This window comes from Calidris pugnax, unplaced genomic scaffold (genome assembly GCF_001431845.1).
Source record: "Calidris pugnax isolate Ruff unplaced genomic scaffold, ASM143184v1 scaffold17, whole genome shotgun sequence".
In the NCBI taxonomy this organism is placed as follows: Eukaryota; Metazoa; Chordata; class Aves; order Charadriiformes; family Scolopacidae; genus Calidris; species Calidris pugnax.
In genome coordinates this window covers 5029054-5051355 of record NW_015090794.1, presented here as the reverse complement: position 1 = coordinate 5051355, position 22302 = coordinate 5029054, and the positions used below count along the sequence as shown (strand labels likewise).

The window sequence follows — 22302 nt, the reverse complement described above, 5'->3', positions numbered from 1 at the left end:
ATTAACACAAAGTTCACTATAAAATTCTTAGCACCTAAAATGGAAAGGGATTATTATTGCTAATTTTAGATTACAACACTAGATGCCATATAGGCACAGTCCTAAATGCGTGCTTTTTACCAACTATTTCTGTAAATAAAGAACAGGTACAGAACAAGCAATACTTGCTTAAGAATGGCATTTCAAGAAATAGCTACACATCCAAACATAAACAACACAAAGAAAAAAAGTTGTGTTTTGGTACCTGCTTAGCTAGTGCTTTTGCTAGATCTTTTGTTGTTTCTGTTTTGCCAGTCCCAGCAGGTCCTTCTGGAGCACCACCAAGATTTAATTTCAAGGCACCCATTAATGTCCTACATAAAAAAGATTACAGGCATTATAAATAGTAATATTTAATGGCAGACTGTTTCTGAAGGGATGGATAAGTACTTTCCTTGTTCCCTACTGACTTTGTAGCTTGCCCTAGAAAAAACAGTAGTCTCATAACTGATTCCCAATTGTGGATGCTCACATACAGGCACTTGGCCTACAAGGAACGTCAAGGCTTTTTACTATGTGCATCCACCCTGTGTATCCTCAATTAGACAGTCAAATCCACAGGGCCATAAGCAAAATGGCAGAGTTCGCAAAACATATTTTCATCATGTGGCACTTCGTATGATAAGAACTTGAAGCTGGCTTTATAAATGTTTATAAAGTCAATCTTTAGAAATGGTTGAGAAAGCATAAAGGTTGTTTCAGAAACCTGGGAATCACATTGCTCTCCAAGTGATTGTCATACTAAAAATGAGATCCCTGTGAACAGTGGATTATTTTACAAAAGCCTCATGCAAAGGCTTTGCCACCAAAAGCAGTTGTTAAGTTGTGCTGAATAGAGTCTTCTTGCTCATTGCTTGCACTGAAACTACACCTGGCACAGCTTCCTGCATAGTCTTAGTTTAGATTGAGCTAATGTTAATGACAAAAATCCCAGTTTACAGCTAATGCGTCAGCCGCGTGGCTCTTAAAGCACCACTGTGAACGCCAGAAGATTAAGCACTTGCCAGCATAGGCATTAACATGGGCACTTAACTACAAGTGCCTTCTGCACAATGTGAGTTCACAGCTCGGTGTTGAAGTAAGATCTTTATGGCCTCACCATATATTTGCTTGGAGATACTATAGAGAAAGCTCTTTAAACCTTAAACCTAAAATTACCTGCTGAGATGACCTGTGCCTTCAGGGCTCACCAGAAGTGAAATACCAAATGTCCTTGAATACTTCAACCTTGGAGGATGAAGTATTTCCATTTCCACCTCTTGCAAGCAAGCAGAGGAACAGGAAGCTAACTGCATTCAAACATCCGTGAAGGGCTCTGTAATTACCTCATTTATTTTACAGGCAGGCATACCCTACCTGCATGTCTTATTTCAAAAAAATTAATTGACCGGTGCTACTGTAAAGCTCTTTATAGTTTTAGTACCACAAGCTGCCAGATTTTTTCAGAAGCACATTCTTGCATACAACAGAGACTATTACTCTACTGATTAGAAACCTATACGTTTTAAATATTTTACCATATTTGGGCAAAGAAGATATGTAAGATTTTCCTCCAAAACCTACAGGAAATTCTTAGCTGCTGAGGTTTCTGTTATTATTAACTATAACAAATGAAAGTAAATATAGATCAATTCAGAAAATGAAAACGTTCCTCATAGACAAGATGGCTTTACCTATAACATCGATCTGTTAGTGGGGTTATAACCAGACGTAGAGAATTGCCCAGATACTCATAACCATATTTGGCTTCTGTTGTAATCATTCGCACTATTACATCTGTCTCTTCCCAGTAGTATCTCAGCTGAGAAATCCACTGGAAGTCATTCAGATCAGTGATTTTGTCTTCAACCAATTTTGCAACCACATCACGAGCTGCAGAGTAAAATGTAGATTATTTGAAAAATCTGAACACTTCTACATTATTTTACTTAAAACAATGTATAAGTAAACTAACACTAACAGCTATGTAAGAGCAAATCAACATTTAGAGTAGTAGGCTGGCTTTCATGTTAGAAAGGAATCTGCATCTGTTTTGCATAGGGAATGAGCTTAATTTGATCTAGATTCCATAGTCTGTTCTAAGAAAATGGGAGACAGCGTGCAGGACTGAGCAATCACCATTTGCCCAAAGACACTGCAATAACTCTGTGCAAAGGTTGTTTACAGTTAGAGAAAGCATTTTAGCTGCCTCTTTCAAATAGTTCAGCCAAGTAATGGCAGCGGCTCTGCCCCAGCTATAACAAGAGCACCAGCAACTGTACATTTACCGTGCACATCAATGACAGTAAGAGCTCCGAGTGTCAGCCGGGCTCCACTGGACAGCTTTCCTCTCACTAACTCAACGATGTCCCCAATTTGTAGATTACTCTTCTCCAAGAAATCCTGTCACAAAAACAGAACATGGGTTTTAACGTAATGCTGTAGCAGCTCCCAGACTCTATGGGTGCAGTCATTCGAGACAGCCCTTCCAACAAAACATAATAATGGAAATCCTGGCACTACACAAACATTTAAAATTCTCTTTCATATAATGGCATTTTATTTTACTATGAACACTTCAAAAAGCTCTATGGCCTGAAAATAGTGTAAGCAGACATCCACTCGCTTTTCTTCCTAATAGAAATGACAAAATTCTACACTAGGAGATGAGCAGATCTGTTGTGTAAATTCAGATTAGATTTCTTCTGTAAATTAGTAGCAATTTGTAAATTAATAAAGTTACTAGAAATCTAGGATTCTCCTAACTTTACTATGAACATTTTAAATTATTTTCTTATTATTATATGAGAAAGTTTAATGAAATGAAAGATTAATGAAGTTTTTATTAACGACCTATACAACAGAACGGAGTGCACCCTCAGCAAGTCTGCAGATGATACAAAACTGGGAGACATGGTCTCTAGACTGCTCCATGGTGTGCTGCCAGAGGGACCTCAACAGTCTGGAGAAATAGGCAGACAGGAACCTTGTGAAGTTTAACAAAGGGGAAACTCCTGTATCTATGAAAGAATAACCCCACGTGCCAGTACATGCTGGTGACCAACCAGCTAGAAAGCAGCTCTACAGTGCGGGACCTGGATGCTGGTGGACACCAAGTCAAATGTAAGCCATCAATGTGCCCTTGAGGCAAAGAAAAGCAAGAGCATCCTTGGCTGCATGAGGAAGAACATTACCAGAAGGTCAAGGGAGATGATCTTTCCCCTCCAGTCAGCACTGCTAACACTACATCTGGAGTGTTGTGTCAGTTCTGGGCTCCCCCATAGAAGATAGGCACGGGCATACAGGAGCAAGTCTGTTAGCAACCTGGTTTAGTTGGCCCTTCTTTAAGCAGGGGTTGGACTACATGATGTCTAGAGGTCCCTTATATTCTGTGATTCACTGTTCTGTGATTCCTTCTCATTTTTCTTAACCTATGGATTGTTCAGGATATCTTCTTTGAAAGCAATAAATATTCTCAGTTCTGACTGTTCTGACTGGATATGTGGAGTAAGATCTTCAACTGGTATGAAACAACACAGGCAAGTTAAACGTAAGATATTCAGGATGCAGAAGCAAAGAGCTAATATCAACAATATTAAAATGCAGTATTTGGTGTAAAGTTTATTAAAACTTTACTATTACCACATTTTAAAAGCAGCTCAAACACTGTTGACAGCATTATTCCCCAATATATCCTCATCCACCCCGCTCAATTAGGATCAGACAAAAGCCCACTGAATTAATAAAAAATTATTTTCATTACTTGAGCATGCATTTCATTAGCCTTAATGAGGTGATACTTAAAACCATTGTGATGATAGAGGCACTACAAGCATATATGAAAAGTATCTTGTATGAAAGAACAAACTGGGCTGCTGCATCTTTATCACCAGGAGAATCTAGCAATAACCAGACAAATAACTGCACTATTCTGTAAGCCAAGATTTCTGCCTGCACGTTTCCCTGGGGCTTCACATGTAAAGGCAGTAGTTAGAAATAAAAATACGTAGTGTTTAACAACCAAACCAACTTTTTGCTTGGTACTTTTATTTACACCAGTATCACTTTTAAAAAAAAACAGTAATACAATTTCCTTCAGTGGGATTTCTCCTGATACACAAAGTAAATGAGAGCAAGCCCCTGCTAAGACACAAGAAAAAAGAAAATAGAAAATAAAGCACACCACATAAGTAAATTGTACTATGTTGTGGATCTTCTTTGCTAGAGGGAGCTTTTTATTAATTAATCAGAGTTTAGTTCTTAGAAATAGAAAGATAGAAGAAAATCTTACTGGTAAAGTTCCTTTCCTTATAGCCTCAGACACTTCTTCTGTCCAGTAAATGGATGAAACGCAAATAACCACCTGTCCAGGCCACTGAAGTACCCACGTTTTTCGAGGAACCTTAAACATAAAGATCCATTCCAGACACATAAAGTCATATAAACAAATTAGATTATGGTACTCCTACTTCCCCAGATTTCTTTTGTCTCATGCTGTAGATAAATAAGAATCAGCATGGAAAGTTTGATACATTTTCTTCAAGAAATTCAGAGTTAAAACTTCAGACTGGGACTACTGAACAAGGAAAGCTGGATTCCACTTAGCTTCAAATATGTTTCTCTGGTTAAGAATTTCAGCAAACTGTTCCTGTACAGTTGCTTATAAAATCTATTTTATACTGTAATTCAGGAACAATTACCTTGATATAGCCTTTTAAGCCATCTTGAAGAACTTGTCTTATACTGGCCAGCATCATTTCCTCTACTTGCAAAAGCCATTTTTCTACCATGCCCTTCAAAAAGAAAAAAACATTTAAGAGTCAATACACATTTCCTGTTTATATTCTTAAAGGACAAATTATTTGGAATGTATTAGGCTTGAATATGCTTTCTTCCAATCTGGGTGTGGTATACAGGAGTAAGAAAAGTAGAACTTTTTAAAATTCTAACAGGTAATAGTGCAGTTTAATACTGTCTGAAGACAGGTAAATCAGGCTAACTCTAAAGACAATCCAGCTGAAGAAACATCTGGATACGTTTCATATAAGCATAAACAAAAAATGCAGATCACACCTTGCATGGTCAGTTAAGCTTAGTCATTTTAAGCCAGGGCATGTTTTGCCCCCGGAGGATTATGGGGAAAAGGGTATCTGTAGCTCACAACATGCCCTGCCTTTCACCTCCTTTTGGCTACCACACAGCAATTCAGCTCCCTACTTTCACATTGAGAATAAGAGAAAAAGCTGGAGCTGAGACACTTTTCATATTTCTGCTCAGATCCCTTTTGAACTAATGCTCTGATTCTTCGCTTCCAGCCATGCATAATTTCCCTCATTCCTCTCTTGTTTCAGCCATGCTGTGCAATGTTACATAGACAGGTATATACAGAGCTTGGTTTGTATCTATCTATCTATAGCTTAAAAGCAGTAGGTGCATAAAGCTGCAGAAAAGTTCCTAGAGAAATTTACCCCAAAATTGGTATGTCTTACTCCTACTAGTACTCTGCGCTACCACTTCCTGAACACCTTTCATGATCTGATCCTAAATGTTTTACACTTCATTGCCCCAAAAACATACACTGCAGGCAAAGCATTAATGTAACCTCATATAATTAAAAAAAAAAATAAATTACTTTTGCATTCGCTGGGTAGATTTTCTCTATGAAAGGAACAATTTCTTTCTCTGAACTGATCATGCCTACAATCTCCAGATCTTCTGTGAATTCCAGTTTAGAAATTCCTTCAAAACACTTCTTTAAATGTGGTTGTACTCTAAGGGGATCCTTTGTTTCAGACAGTATTTCAAGCAGCTCATCATTAGACAGGAAAAAGAATCTGTTAGAAAAATGTAGTTAATGAACATGCACTTTCCAATCATTAAAATGATCATTAATAAACTATTAATGCAAGATAGATGGAATTGGTTTTATTGTTGCTTAGGACACTAGTATAACAGAGAGGAAATTTTTGTCTCACATCCCTATTCTTAAGCAATTTTTAACGTTACAAAACTCATCACACTTGTTTTTTCAAAATTTCAACATGATCATCCTTTTATGCAGAGGAAGAAAGAAGGGTTCTCAAGTTCTATGGGAAATACCAGATAGGTACCTTGTAAAACCACAGGATCCTATTCCTCATAATCAGATAGAACTACTGTGAATCACACACCTCTGCACAACTAAAGAGGGTAGGGCAGAGACACAACTGCAAATCAGCCATGGGTATGTAGCAAGTTCCTTCAAAATTACCCTGTAAGTTAAGTGATAATGTCTTGCTAATCGTAAGTTTATGCCCCGCCAGACAGATTTAGCCTCCCTGTCTCTGCCTTGTCCCTGGCATCGCAAATTTAACTGGAGCTGAGGAAAATTAATGATGTCTGGAGAAAAGATCAGGTTTTCATTTTTTGTTGCATGGGACTGTCCCTGACATGTTTATAAAATGAGACTTTTCAGCTCAGGGAAATGGTTTGAAAGAGTTTATAGCTTTTTGTCTCTAACTTAGGCCTGTTTGATTAATTTACCTTGGAAAAAATAATCTTTTCTTCTCCAAGTAAGTATTCAACCCCTTTTGAATGTCTTCTAAGAGAGTATTTGCTTCCTGAAGTCTGTCTAACATCATGGGTTGTTCAGTTGCTACAAGTACCTTTGTGTCTTTCACCTTTGTAAAAACAAATACACAGCAGAAACTGCAAAAGTTGCAATAAGTTTGTACATTAAAATTGTTATCATCAGTCACACATATTGCAGGAGGCTAAATAACTATATATTCTTCTCTGTAATGTGCCTTCATGTTAATAAATATGTATGCATTATTTGATACTTTTTATTTTCAGACTGTGAGTTTTACCACTTTGAACTTTACAGACAATAATACAGCAAGGAAATATCCACAGCAATTAAAATCTTTGGTACTTGCTCCTATGTCTTGAGCTTGCTACATTTTTTTCCATTCACAAATAAGTTCTGTCAAACAGAGCCACAGTACATGCAATTATTCTCTGTTCTTGCCATCTAGGTCACATTTTTTTGTTTCTGAAAACACTCCTCTTAACTTGAAAGGATACACCTATTTCCGAAGAGGCTCCATCATTCACAGAATCTGAGCTGCTAGACAGGTCTCAACTTCTATTTTGTTATACTGATTATTTCAACACCTTTATCACACAATCACACACTCCCAATGTTTCTGACAAACATCTCAGCTCACATGACCTCTAGGTGTCTGGCCTCTTACCCAACTTCTTAGTTACAGGGAACTGAACAGGATACCCAATTGCACTTACTATCCCCATTATCTTATCCTGACACACAACCATCTCAGTGTGTATTCACTGAAGTTTTGAATAACCATGACACTACATATCAGAGAACAATCATATGCAAAAAAAATTCCATTTAGTTGCTCAAATACCATGTATGCCTTAAAAGCCTAATGCAAAACCTTATTGCATGTAGAAAAGACTTTATACAGATTGTCAGTGAACCCTGAAGCAGATTCTGAAAGCACAAATCATTCATCTTTCTACCTAATTCTGATCATTTAACCACACAAAAGGCAGAAAATTTAGAATTAAAATGTTAACTAAGCTCTAATTCGTCCTGCAATATCCAGCCTTTAGAGAAATCTCAAAGCAATAATGACATAATTTACCACTTTTAGTACAAGACTAAAATCCTTTTAGTAGAGGATTTTTCACTCCATATTGTATCTTCTTGTGACTTAAATATAAATTTCTAACTCCAGAAAAGCTAGTGCATCTTCGCAATAGCAATAATCATGTTACTAGATGTGCATAAAAATACATGATTTAGATGCAAACACTTACCACTTGTGCCATAATGTCCTTCCAGTATGTATCCACAACCCCAAACTTTCTGCCCTCTTCAGGCATTTGAGCTATAATATCTTCTGAACTAAAAATTGGTTCCAAATACAACCATGTTGCCTGACATTTTAACCAGCTATCTAGAATATCTTGTATTAAACACAGCTTATTTTCCCAAGCCTGTAATGAAAACATTTATTATTTAAGCAAAATTTTAAGAATTAATCTACACTGAGGAATCAAGGAACATGACTTCCTTGGCTTCAAAGCAAAAAAAAAAACCCAACAAAACAACAAACCTGAATATTTCTTATAAAGAAGAGATGTATTCTTTCACTAGCACTTTTTACAGCAATTTGTGAGAGAACTGCCTAAGAAGTGCAAAGATAACTAGCATCGCAATCCAGAATCTCTTCTTTTAATTCTACTTGTGTACTGCCTATCTTCTCATCAATGAAATGATTAAAGCTTAACAAGGTATTCAGCAGACAGTAAATGTCAGTTCATAGGCCCTACATACAGTGAATTCAATCTTTGGCCTCCCAAGAAAGCTATTTCATGCAATTCTAGCAGTGCAAATTGGTTTTAAAATCAGAGAGAGATTCTCTTTGAATAAAGAATTTCAGACAGCATTACTCTTGTGACTTTGACAGTCTGCAGTGCAAAAGATACGCAAGGGAATGTATTGCAGGGAGAAAACACAGTCAGCCTGTATTGTTCATTATGCTATAAAAAGTACATGGAGATTGTTAAGATAGCTCTATATTAATCGCTCCCTTTAATTTCACCAGCTCTACTGGAGAGCAGAACTCAGCTTTACCTACAATTTGGCTAAAGTCCACAGGAATTAACAGAATTTAGCTCTTAGCACTGCTTACAAGTCATCATTATTAGGCCAGAAAAAGTGATATTAAATACTGATGGGAAAGAAGTCTCTACGTTCTGCATGATCTTCCTATTAGAAATTCATCACCTTTACAAAATAGGACAGCTAACAAAAAAGACTCTGAAACCCTTATGGATCATGCCAGTATCAGAAGATAAAAAATAAATTATCTCTTATAACTGACACACCTGTGTCTTTTTACACAATGCAGCAGCACTGGTCTAAATCAACTGACCCATTCCCAAGACATTCAGCTAAAAGCCCCTGCTTATAGCGACTACATTAGCAATGCAATTACAATTTCTTCAGCTGTAAAGAATTTACAATTTCTTTAGCTTTGCATACATTTGCCTGGAAATCATTAGTTTCTTGAAGAAACTCTTGAAGAACACTCTTGAAGAAAAATGTGAATGTGTGTTCTTAGAAACAGTCAAAACTATAACACTTCCTATCATGCCAAAATAGTTTAAAGCACTTAGGGAAATCAGATTATGAGACACACAAGCTCAATCAAAACAGCTTTTCCTTACCCGGCATTCAGCTTCTATTGGTTTGATGAAGGGAGAGCCACACATTGTCTGAGTTTTAACAATGTGATCATCCAGCAAAAGCTGGATGTCGTCAATTGCTGACAGGATGCTGATGTCCTGTAAATACATCATACTTTGATAAGGAAAATAGAAGTTGCTTTATTTCACTCTCTTCAACCTCACCCTCATTCAGCTTCCCATTTCCCCCTTCTCTGTCATGGTTGAAGGTAAGAAAGTAGCAAGGCATTGAGAAAGCCTGCGATGTGTTGGAAGATAATCCCTGTACTTCTCAGTTTCAAAGGTCAAGACACAGATTGGTTTGTGAATGGGAAGCTGGACAGGGATGGTAGTGACTTCAAACTCAAACTTTTTTGATCGTGTGTGATTTCTTTTTTCTTCAGGGTAAGTTAAAATTGCACTACTCTCCAGCTTTCTATACAACACTGCAGAAGATCTCAGGCGTACAGATCTGTTAGGATTAATATGTTGAGATCACAAGTTATCCAGATACTCAGGTCCAAATATAAGGATATATAGTAATGGAGACATTTGCCCATGCTCTGGGATATGATACCACTTTCCATCATGCCACAATGAATCAGCAATAACTTCCCTCTAATATTTCTCAACTGATACTCAGAATCAAAGTAATTATTTTCAACAATATATATATTGATTTGGTGTTTACTCACAGTATCTCTGTATTTCACCAGACCGAGCTGCACGTTGACCCACTCTGATTTCATTTTCTCTATTGATTTCTCTAAGGAATGCTCCTTACTTGCAGCTGCTCCAATAGGTTCCAGCCTAAATTGAAAGGAAACGTAGCTTTGAAATGTTTTGCAACATAGCTGAAGAGTGAAAAAAACAGCAGCTGCAGGTAGAGTCACATATAAGGCTGCCTTTTACATGGATTTCTTAATAATACCATAGACTCTTGTTTCAGGGATTATTTTTGCAATTTCAGGATCACCAAGTTAGAGATATTAATATTAATTTGGAGATAAATACAGAGAGAAAATCCTGAATGTGCAAATTATGTGGGTTAGGAATATGACTCTTTTTTGGTGCCTTTTTGCTACAAGAACAACTGACAGTTCCATACATAGCTTGATAAAATACAGCTGATTTTACAGCAGGGTCTAACAGCACACAAAAAACCCCAAGCAAACTAATATTTGGTATCTGACATCTGAAATACAGTGATTGTCTAAAAAAAAAAAAAAAGCAAGGGGAATATGGTCTTCAAGACTATATGGAGCAGGCTAGCTAGTATTTCAAAATATTCTGCTACTCCTAAAAGCATAAACTTCAGAAAAAGTGATTTTTTAAAAAAAAAAAAAAAAGAGAGAGAGAGAGAACAGAGTAAGCTTCTTACTGAGCAATATATTTTGAGAGTCCAAAATCCAGTATGTTTTTAAGAGTGGTAGTTTCATCAGGTCTGATTTCACATCCTACAATTTCACTAATCTGAAAATAAAGTAAGAAATAAAAGCTATTATCTACATGCACGTTTGTAACGCACTTTTCAAACAGCAAGAAATAAATGCTAAGGAAGTACTAATGTAATCCCCTAATTTGCTTTTCTGCCAAAAGGTATTAATTCAAAGAAGCTCCTGCCTGTATCATTACAAATTTCAAAACTGGATCTATCGTGTGACAGGATAAAGGATCTTCTTATTGTGAAATACAGAACTATTACTGTATTTCAAAGTATGGGATATATGAAATAGTATACTAGCTCTCAGTTTCTGTGGTAGAATACTCAGTTAAAGCTGAGTTGAAAGTACCTGCTCCCAATGTCTCTCCTTCATTCCACGATTGCAGGCAATTGACAGGACAGGAAGATGCTGTTTAAATTTATCAAGCTTATATTTCATACTTCCTGCTAAGCGTCTAGGCCCAGGCAAATCTGGAAAACTCTTGCTGAGCTTGTACATAGTCCTCCACATATTTCCAATTTCTTCAGTAATTTCATCAGCATTTAACTTCTGGAGAGATCCTGAATATAACAATAAACAATAAAAAAAAAAAAAGCACAGCAGCCACATCAGCACAAGGAGATTGCCAGGGTGGTTTACTTACAGGTATTTATAATCATTCTCCTTTAACTGGAAATCAATTGTGTTACAAAAAATTATCTTAATGCAACATCCAAATCAACAGCTGTTATTTCACACTGCTTAACAGCATTCCTTCAAAATTATTTTTTCACAACTAATCAACCCTTTCAGCTTCTACTTAGCTAATTGAAAATGACACATTTCATCAAATGAACACCAAAGCCTCACCATTCAACCATTCCTCAGATTTGGTATGGAAATCATATGCTGTTACCCAAAGTTGCTCAAAGGGTTGTTTGTTTGCAATTATAATTTGCAGTAGAGGAAATTGACTCTTCTCCCGCTCAAGTAACTCCTCTTCTTTATTAATAGCCTTTAAGAAAAAAAAAAATAATCTTATTTCCATCAAAAATTCCTACTGTTGTTTAAACTTTTAAATCAGTAATATTAAGTACAATTTTTTTGCATGTCAGATTTGTAGATTTAGGCCTGTGGACTTTAGGAAAATAAGATAGCTGTGTTCTTGAATATTTCCCTAGTTATTTGTTGGTAACATTTACTATTCAAATAATTTTAGAATTCTGCATCTATTTTAGAAATAGGTAATGCACCACGGCATTCAGTGAAACCAAGGCTCACAAGGTACCAACACACTTTGAAACCTGGATGTAAGCTCCTCAGTCATGTAGGCTCACAGGATTTTTTTACTTGTGATTATTTTTTTCTATTACAGAAACATCTGGGAGCTCCAACCAAGAGATATTAATGGCTGTACTTATTCATGGTAAGATATTCTCTTTGTCCAAAAGACCTTACAGTAGAAATCAACGTGCAAAGATTTAGATTTTAAAAAATTATCGTCTTCTTCATTTTACAGTTAGGGAGGCTGAAGCACAGAGAAATGCTGTCTGAAACACAGACACTACTCCTCTTCTTTATTAATAGCCTTTAAGAAAAAAAAAAATAATCTTATTTCCATCAAAAATTCCTACTGTTGTTTAAACTTTTAAATCAGTAATATTAAGTACAATTTTTTTGCATGTCAGATTTGTAGATTTAGGCCTGTGGACTTTAGGAAAATAAGATAGCTGTGTTCTTGAATATTTCCCTAGTTATTTGTTGGTAACATTTACTATTCAAATTCTGCATCTATTTTAGAAATAGGTAATGCACCACGGCATTCAGTGAAACCAAGGCTCACAAGGTACCAACACACTTTGAAACCTGGATGTAAGCTCCTCAGTCATGTAGGCTCACAGGATTTTTTTACTTGTGATTATTTTTTTCTATTACAGAAACATCTGGGAGCTCCAACCAAGAGATATTAATGGCTGTACTTATTCATGGTAAGATATTCTCTTTGTCCAAAAGACCTTACAGTAGAAATCAACGTGCAAAGATTTAGATTTTAAAAAATTATCGTCTTCTTCATTTTACAGTTAGGGAGGCTGAAGCACAGAGAAATGCTGTCTGAAACACAGACACTAAATTCAGTCTGAGTCCCAAGTCTGTGCACTTACAATGCCGACAGACCTTTCATATAACTCTTAAACATTCTATGTGAGGTGCAGGCAGAGAAACTTAAAGATCCACATTCCAAGATAATTTTAAACTTCATGCATTCACTAAACTGATTGTCATGTCATTTAAATTCTGTGTGTCACACATTAAGAAACTTAATTACTTATTGTGATCTACCTATAACAACATATCAGTGCTGTTAACTCACACTAATTAAATATACCAGATGCCTTTAAATCAGATTAAGAGTGTTGATGTGTAGGACTAGCAATTTATCTAAATCCTAAACTCATTTAATTGGTTCAATTCTCTCTTTTGAGCAGGACTTAATTAAAATCATGATCCTTTAGGCTCCATATATATGCAGAAATCTCATTGTCTCGCTGTGATTTGGAAGATTAATTAAGCCTCACAATGCCTGTGAGATCTCTCAAAGGTAACCATTCTCATTACCCAGCAGAGGCACAGTGAAGACAAACTATTCAACCTAGAACCACACAGGACACTGGATGGAGACCCCTGAATAGAATCTAGGAATCTTGGTCTCTCCTTTCTTTCTAGCATCTGAAACTTCCATTTCTCTGACATACCACCTATTTAATGCCTATAGGCAACTTCTGGAAATGATACAAAGAGTAGAAAAACATTTGGTTTTAATTAGAGGACAAGCAGTGGGACTGAAAACAATGCTCCAGCAGCACAAACCACTGTTCAGGGAAAATACCACCTCCCTACCATTCTGTTCCTGCCAACGCTGCCAGAAGAATTCTGTTTTCTGTGGATAGCATCCTGCTACTACTGACTGCTTGGAAACAGTGAAATTCAGCATTGCAATTTTTAAAACTCCTAAACTTTTTTCCTTCAAAAATATGCTCTTCAACTCAGCAGCAAGGACAAGTCAGCATACAGGGACAAGAAGACATTTGCCACATGTTTGAATTGGAAATTTTAAAGTAATCTTGACAATATATGGCCAGACCCTGAAAAAAACAGGAACAGGAACCAAACTTTTGCTCATCCAGCACATTGCAACCCACTCCATACTTGACTAATAAATACTAACCTCAAATTCTTTCAGTGCATTATCTAGATTCTTATTTAACTCCTTAAATTTCTCAGTGTTGTTCTTCATTTCTTCCATGGTCATGACATCCCGCTTTTTGTAGCTTTCTACTTCTCTATTATAACCTTCAAGAGTTTCCTCAAACTGAGAACACCTGAGATAAAGATAGCTAAGGTAATACAATGTTCTGTTTCATTCCTTTTCAGGTTTCAAGTTATTTTATTAATTTTAACAGGCACTGTCAAATGAAAACTGATCTCAATACTAGTGTAAATTAAATACAGATGCCAGTGAAACCCCATTAATCAGTTATATCAATACTATGTTGATATTATTATATTCTAATATTATAATTCAAGGTTCATTTTCAAACCTCCCAACTGATTTAGTTCACTTAAGTTTGCTACCTTTACTACCTGGAGGAAATAAAGGAAGAACAAAAACAATGTAACAAAATAATCTGTAATGGTGTACTAATAAATATAACAAGATAAAGTTACGAATATTCTAGCAACATCCTTCATTCTTCTTTTCAGACCTCTTTAAGCAAAGGAATATTCCAATCCACCCTCATCAACAGTATTTTTCTGAAATCTCCATAACACTGTAAACCAGGTTTCTTCCTTCTCAGCTCCCTTCCAAGTTTTCCTTCTTTGACATTATCTCACTCTTACTGGTAAGATTTTTCTTTTGTTTAAAAATACACAGTAAAAGAAAATGTCTTAACACCATACTTTTCAAGCAAAGCCATCTCTGCTTCATTCCTCCTGTTATGCAACTGATCTCTGGTGTTGTCAAAGATTATCTCAATCTGTTCAGGCCAATGGAAAACTGTGCTATTCAGGTTTATGTCATCATCTAAAATAAAAAATAAACAGACATCTTTAAGAAAATACCTTTTAACAAATGATAATAGAATGGCTGTTGTGAAGAGTAAGCAAAATAGCAAAAACTACATTTAGGAATAAGCAGCTATGCATTTCAAGCTGCTGGCTGAATTATCTTCACTGCAAAAAGAACTGTTCTCCAAAACAAGTTAGATTGATAGCAAAACTCTAAAATCAAGTTAAGAATGTGAAATTCTCTGAATAAGACCTTAGGTAGAGAAAATTAGTAAGAACAGCTATTCCAGAATATAAATGCCATTCAACTCACAAAGAGACAGACCACTCCTAACTAAATATATATAACACACCTACATAAGGTGGATAAAAGTAAAGTTTAAACCATTTTTAGTCCATGATTTGTAAATACTGAATTATTCACAAAAGCTAGAGCACAATCACTACAATGAGCAAACATCTCCATCTTCATCTTGTCTATTTGTTCAATGCACTTAGCTCATTATAAGTAACTGCAGGGCACACACTTACAAACCTAGCTGCAAATAATATGGAATTATGAAATACTGCACATACAAAGACTGTAGTCCAAAGTGTAACAGAAGTGATTCCTGGCTTCCATATGCATCCTGATTTTTATCAGAAATAAATTCTAATAAACATGTCATATCCTAGTTATTTCTGTCACTGTCTGGTCTGAGAGTGTATTCTGTTCTAAGGAGAAAGGATCATCCTGCCACTATAACGGGAATGCATTCATGTAACTGCTTTTCATTTACATATACAGCAAATAACATACAGCATTTGTGAACAGCATATTTTTTGCTTTGAATAGAAGTGCCAACTAAAAGCAACTTCTACAGATCTTCCTTCCATCTTGGAGAACAGCCTTTATATTAACTAAGAACAGCAAAATGACAAAAAGCCTCCACTGATCTAATACTGAACAGCAGAGATGCAAGTTCTCACACTTTCCAAAAGCTGTCACAGAGCCTTCAAGACATCACTTTTTAGGTGGTTTTTTACTGTAGACTTCTTATTGAATAAGGCAGAGGTGTAACACCATTTGGCCAGATCACATGCAATTAATCTGATAATGCCCAAGACATTCTCTAAAACAAAGAAAAAAGCACTATCTTTGCTATATGCCACTTCTCTAACCACTCCTTCCTGCATCTGTACATTTCGGCCTCTACTAAATTCCTTTTATTTCCTTTCGGTCTGTTTTGGAGCTTTCCATTAGCATTCTAGAAGATGAAACACTTATCCATGCAGAGCCCAATAGCTACAGATAATTACTTTCACATAAGACTTTCCTATTCAGTAACTGAGACATACAAGAAAGATCAGCATAGTCCATGAGGAATTCCAGTCTGTGTGTTGCTTCAGCGACCTCCCGTCTCAGTTTACGAACAGTAACTTCACTGGATCTCTTTAAGTATGCAGCTGATTCCACTATCTCTTCAGTGTTCAGTGGCACTATGCTTAGTCTATTTGCAATTGAGTTATATTCTTTGCAAATTCTACAACAAAAAGAAAACAGACATATCACTGCAAATGTAAGTGAAGAGAGATGCAAGATTTTGTTAATGAAGTTTGTTTTTTAAACAGAATATTAAATTTCTTCATAAATGAAGTATTCAGATTAAATACAGACAGCCAATAGGCATTTATTAAGGGTGACATTTTACTCTGTACAATCAGTTCTATTGTCCTACTATGTTTACAAGTATTGCTATATAATAGAATGATTGCTTAATCAGTTCCAAATTACAGTTAACAGCCTATTAACAGTTTGCTTCCTAAAGGTTTAGAATTTCCTTTTCAAGGCCCAATCTGCTTTAGAAAGAAATATTTGAATGCAATAAGCAAGAGTCCACTTAATCACCCCACAAAACCATAAACAAGTGCATGGTATGAAACAAAGTTATACAGAGAAAAATTATTAAACAATCAAATTTATTCTATATAAATACAGAAAGGAAAAAAATACCATTATTTTCCTTCTTCATAGTGATACTTTTTCTTGTTCCAGATCGCAGTTCAGTATTACAAATAGCTATACAGAGAGCAGGCATGCGAACAGCAAACATACACAAAGGATAGGTTTATTTAAACCACCTCAAGCATTCGAAATGTTAGGTGTTCAGCACAAGGTCATTGTCAAAAGCTCGTCAATTGTCTAGATTCCCACCACCATGAGCAGAGGCAGAGAGGCCCTTCTAGATCGTGGTTCATCTCCACCTAGAGATGCTTTTTAGATAAGTGGGTTGAGTAACTTCTTTATGGTGACTGTTTCTCTCCATTCACTGTGGAATTATTCTTTAACTGCCAGAGTGTTGGGGTGTTTTTGTTGGGGATTTTTGGTGTTTGTAGGGAGTCAGGTGGGGGTGCTTTTAATTCACAGAATCAGGACTATCCCATTACATTGGAGTCAAATTGTATTTTCCAAACTATTTTTTTTTCTTGAAACTCGCAAGATATGAAATCAGGACCATTAATTCCCTAGGGAAAAAAAAAAGTCTGGGACAAGACAAATGCGGAGCTGCATAACACATTCTTCATGTTGCTTTATCTGGACACCAGCAGGGGAAGCAAGGACCTCAACCCAAATCCTAGAAGAGTAGTAAAGGAGGTAAGAACAGTGGTGTAATTCCAGTCTAGCCTCTGTGTACACCCTATACAGACTAAGTTAGATATTCATTTACAAGTATTTCTGTTCTGTTAATTCTAAATACCCACTTTGGTATCCTCGAACGTGTCTGGTCAGCACTAGCAAACCCAGCAGATGAATTAAGTTATCTCAGCCACAGATATACTGCACCAGTCCACCCAGACAGCAACAATCTTGAATGCTAACAAGTACCTTTCATTTAACTCTCTGTTTTCCATCACTTCAAATTCAATCAATCTATCTTTAAGATTTTGGGTCCGATTGCAGAGCTCCTCATTCAGTTGTACGGCATCCAGACAGAACATGGCCAGAGGGACAGTGACATGCATGGAAGCAATCTCTCTTTTCAGTTCTGTTAAGCTGTCAATCTTCTACAAATGAAAAATAATAAATTTGTTTAATTTTTTTTTCATTAATCCATACATGAAAAAGGCTGAACAACAATGCTAATTAGTTCCCATCCAGAAAATGGATAATACATTCCAAATAGAAGGAACAACTATTTTTTATCTTTCCAGAGCTCAGCTTCTATCCACAGATTCCAGGGCTGAAAGCTCTGCACAATAATATGCCATATTAAGGAACACCACAAGTTGCCTAGAGAAGTATTTATCCATAGGCTAACTCAGGAATGCAGAGAGAAAAGTAGACAAGGCTGACTAAGGATGAGTCAAAAGACCAGCAAACTGCAGATTCACCAAATACTCTGGGCAGCCTTCCACTGGACTTCTACTAGGACCCAACAAAACCCATAGAGGAGGCCATAAAGAAACCTCCCTCTACATTTGCACAGCAGCCCTACAGTAAGGGGCTATGTAAATTGGGATGGCTTCCCTAGAATTCCCAAGTGTGAAACAAGCTATTTGCATAGGAGTTTTTTTTAGACAATATATTAGGAAGTCAAGTGTGATATGTTAACTGCTGGACGAACATGTCAGTTACATACTACCTCTGCTAAAGCTTCTAAAGAATGACCTTCTTTCAAGAAATCTGTGACATCTTGCTGTGCATTGCTGTTCAAAAGATCGCTGTATTTCCTGTACACGTTTAAATACCTTAAACATAGAAGATCATGAAAAAAAAAGTAAGACTCCAATGTGAAGATTCTTTATAATAAGAAAGAAATCAACTCAAACTGTTTGTTCGAGGGAAATGGATAGTGTTATGAATCAGAGGGTTTGGATGGGCAATGGAGTTGATAGCCAAAACTTACTTCTGTGGACCAAGTGTGTTGCTCTCAAAGATCTTTTCAAGTTTGTTCACATACTCTGAAAACAATGATTCCTCTGGTTTGACTGTACTGAGAGTGAGATCATCTCTTTTTAGTGCTGGAAACAGAAATCTTTCTACCTAAAGGGAACCATTGCAAATAACACATACAATAGAGGAAATAAGGTATTCTATTACCCATTCACCCACCACTTCAAAAAAAATGTATTATTTGGTAAAACCGCTGCAATGTGAAAAGGCTCTGATTCATAATTAACACTTGGTTACACACATAGTTTGCTTGTAAAAACTATATGAAAATGAAACCAGGGCTTTACTATAACTTGAATCTGAAAAAGAACAATTCCTATGCTATCTTCTATAATCAAAAAAATTCACACAGTTTGTGACACATAACCCTCATCTTTACCTTCTATTTGTCAGTTTTCCACCTCATTTATAACTTTTTATATTATACAGTTTTCATTCATATTGTATTTCGTATGCAGCTATAACTTTTCCAGTACCTTTGGAAGTTCCTCGGCACTGTCCAGGATCACCCTTAAGCAACGACTGATTAAATCCCAACATTCTTTCAAAGGCGGCTCAAAGACAATCTTGGGTTCTTCCACACCGAGTTTGACTGTTAGTATCTGAGGTACAAAGAACTGCATTTCTTGATACGGTTCTGTAAAATCACTTCCCTCCTTAGGGAAAAGAAAGAAAATTCTACATGCCAAAGAAATCAACTGTAATAATTTTAAAAAGACTTATAGAATTATAGAATATTTTGGTTTGGCAAGAACCTTTAAAGGCCATCTAATCCAACCTCCCCTGCACCTAGCAGGAACATCTTCAACTAGATCAGGTTGCTCAGAGCCCTGTTCAACCTGAATGTTACCAGGGATGGGGCATCTACCACCTCTCTGGGCAACCTGTGTCAGTGTTCCACCACCCTTATTGTAAAAAAATTTACCTTATATCTAGACTAAATCTCCCCTCACTTAGTTTAAAGCCATTACCCCTTGTCCTATTGCTACAGGCCCTGCTAAAAAGTTTTCCCCATCTTTCCTGTAGGCCCCATTTAAGTGCTGAAAGGCTGCTATAAATCTCCCTGGAGCCTTCTCTTCTCCAGGCTGAACAACCCCAGTTCTCTCGGCCTGTCCTCATAGAAGAGGTGCTCCAGCCCTCTGATCATCTTTGTGGCCCTCCTCTGGACCCGCTCCAACAGGTCCATGTCTTTCCTGTGCTGAGGGCCCTGGAGCTGGACGCAGTACTCCAGGTGGGGTCTCACCAGAGCAGAGTAGAGGGGCAGAATCATCTCCCAGCTATCTGGGATATTTTAGCCTTCAAAGAGCATTACATTTTAATGCTATATGAATTATTGTCTCTATACAACACTGAAAACTATAGATATACTGCATAGCATATACCTTGTGAATCATAAAAAATGCAAGAAGATCTTCTAAGGAGTTAACAACCATCTCACGTAACTGTAATGACATTAGAGTTGCCACCGAACAAAAATAACTTTCAACTTGCTGAAAGGAATCAGAGTCATTTTTAGGAGCAAAATGAAGCCATTTCTCTTTTTGGTCACGGAAAATGGATGCACAAGTTGGGATCCACCTACAATGAAATAATATGGAGACAAAGCTTATAAAAACTTATTAGTCTTACTTTGCTCCTTGCAATGAAATCTAAGCTCAGAAATTATGCAAAGAATGAGCAAAAGTCAAAGTGCTAGCACAGAATTGTTAATTACATGTCAAACAAAACTATACCTACCAGGACTTATAAGAAACCTGAGTTTTTAAGCTAAGGAGTCTCGGTACAACGGGCCCCTACTATTAGTTTAAATTAATATTAATAGACAAAATGTTAGTGACAATATTAAATTATTAGCATTAAATGAGAAACTTGAGTCTGGAAGAGATCCCAGGTGGCAGAATGCAGTCACCTAATATCATGGGCTATTACCTCTTCTAATCTCTTTCTTACATTGATCGATTTCCATAATTAAAAAAAATTAGGTTTTCTGTCACTGTTTTTATAGATTTAGACTCCACTCCTCCCTTGGTTAGAAGCCTTCAAATATTCATAGCCAGTTTATTCCCATTTGCTCTTGTGCAAGCACTCTTGCAGTTTCAATAGCTCTTTTAGCATCCAGATGTTTATCCCTCTCTGCTATTTTCCCCTTTGTTTTGGCAGCCTTGTGGTTGGGACTAGTGTCATGTCAGTCTAAGATCTGCTTAAAAAAGGGAGCTTCATGTAAATCAGATCCTAAGATACTCTATTTATCTACTGTTACTACATTTGGCACAGACTTGTTCTGAAGAATATCGTGAGCTTCCACACAGTGTCTTCGAATGACCTCCTCAAATTCAGTGGGCAACAGTGGCAGGTCTCCACAAAGCACTTCTTCAGTGCGAACAAACCTTAGATGACTATACCTATGGAAGTAAAACAAATAGTAGGTATTTTATGGAATTCTGTTTAAAAAAACCCACGAAATAAAGTCAGGAAGGTCTCACATGTATTTATAAACACTAATATCATTTCATTGACGCATATCACTTCATTGATAAGCTGTCTGACAAGTGCAGTTCTTTCAGTTTTTTGCTATTGAGAAACATAAAAGGCTTCACAAATTTAACTTTATACTTGTTATATTTAAAATGTTGTTAATTTTTTGCTGAAATGGTCAGAATAATTTCTTGTCCTTTTCCTAGATTCATTCGTGTATCCAGGCAGTAAAGAACATACAGAATGACACCTACTGGTTCTACTCCATATTAATGGTAATAAATACCTATCCTGGCTACCCTGAGGGAAAAAAAAATAATAATAATTTCATAGCGTGGCATATATCACAGTCTGTAACATACAAGATCTTAAATTCCTGCAAATGTTACTCAAAAAAACTCAAATGTTACTCAAAAAAACCAGTTATCAGGATTACTCACTACCATATTTAACTTCATAAGAAAACACTCAATTTTCAAAAGTCCCCAGAACAGCTTCCAACTACAGGCATTTGAAAGAGACTCAATTTTAAGAATTAATTTCAGGAATCAAGATAAGAATTACAAATCACCATTTACTTGAGCATTAAATCTTAATTTAGGAATAACACCTTTTAGCAAAGAGGATGATCTTTTCATATCAGAATCTTATCCATTTACAAGTCCACGGTGGACATGTAAAATATGTTTATGCTTGCATTAAGAGGCCGCAGGAAACAATCACTTTATGTTTAAATTCTTACAAACTCAGAAAAAAAAATAATATTTAGAAAACAGAATAGATTTTGCCGCTTTCTCTCTACTGGCTCCCCCAGGATCTCCATAGCATATGTACAGAAGGCTGCAGAGGCATTCTAAATGAGCCATAAAATAAAAAATATTCTGAATTTAACTAAAATCCTCTTGAACAAGACTTCTTACTCAGAAAGCCAGAGCTGTTGCAAAGCGGGCATCAATGGATTCACTATTAATAGATTCCTTTCATTCCAGCTTTTCATTTCTTGGTAAGAGTTGTGCCATGGGACTGGTGCTCGGACAACTCTCTGGGGAAAAGGGCGTGGGATACTTCCAATAACCAGTCTCTCTCTCTCAGCTGGATCCAACAAGATGTAATCAACTAGAACAAATCATGTAAGTCATGGTG

At 36.4% G+C, this 22302-nt stretch overlaps 1 protein-coding gene across 1 annotated transcript in view; it reads right to left on the bottom strand.

Annotated features, from left to right (window-relative positions):
* Positions 1 to 22302, bottom strand: part of DNAH3 (dynein, axonemal, heavy chain 3) — a 62783-nt gene that overhangs the window by 28272 nt on the left and 12209 nt on the right. The window contains exons 8-30 of the mRNA XM_014936199.1: positions 22080 to 22275; positions 20961 to 21086; positions 20067 to 20262; positions 19161 to 19340; positions 18638 to 18774; positions 18374 to 18479; positions 17617 to 17795; positions 16089 to 16273; positions 14643 to 14739; positions 13909 to 14062; positions 11553 to 11697; positions 11052 to 11263; positions 10640 to 10731; positions 9954 to 10068; positions 9262 to 9378; positions 7846 to 8025; positions 6541 to 6677; positions 5651 to 5852; positions 4719 to 4811; positions 4310 to 4420; positions 2307 to 2421; positions 1713 to 1911; positions 245 to 353 (exon numbers count right to left, since the gene is read on the bottom strand). Coding sequence (XP_014791685.1) covers positions 245 to 353; positions 1713 to 1911; positions 2307 to 2421; positions 4310 to 4420; positions 4719 to 4811; positions 5651 to 5852; positions 6541 to 6677; positions 7846 to 8025; positions 9262 to 9378; positions 9954 to 10068; positions 10640 to 10731; positions 11052 to 11263; positions 11553 to 11697; positions 13909 to 14062; positions 14643 to 14739; positions 16089 to 16273; positions 17617 to 17795; positions 18374 to 18479; positions 18638 to 18774; positions 19161 to 19340; positions 20067 to 20262; positions 20961 to 21086; positions 22080 to 22275 — 3383 coding nt within the window. The remainder of the gene's footprint in view (positions 1 to 244; positions 354 to 1712; positions 1912 to 2306; positions 2422 to 4309; positions 4421 to 4718; positions 4812 to 5650; positions 5853 to 6540; positions 6678 to 7845; positions 8026 to 9261; positions 9379 to 9953; positions 10069 to 10639; positions 10732 to 11051; positions 11264 to 11552; positions 11698 to 13908; positions 14063 to 14642; positions 14740 to 16088; positions 16274 to 17616; positions 17796 to 18373; positions 18480 to 18637; positions 18775 to 19160; positions 19341 to 20066; positions 20263 to 20960; positions 21087 to 22079; positions 22276 to 22302) is intronic.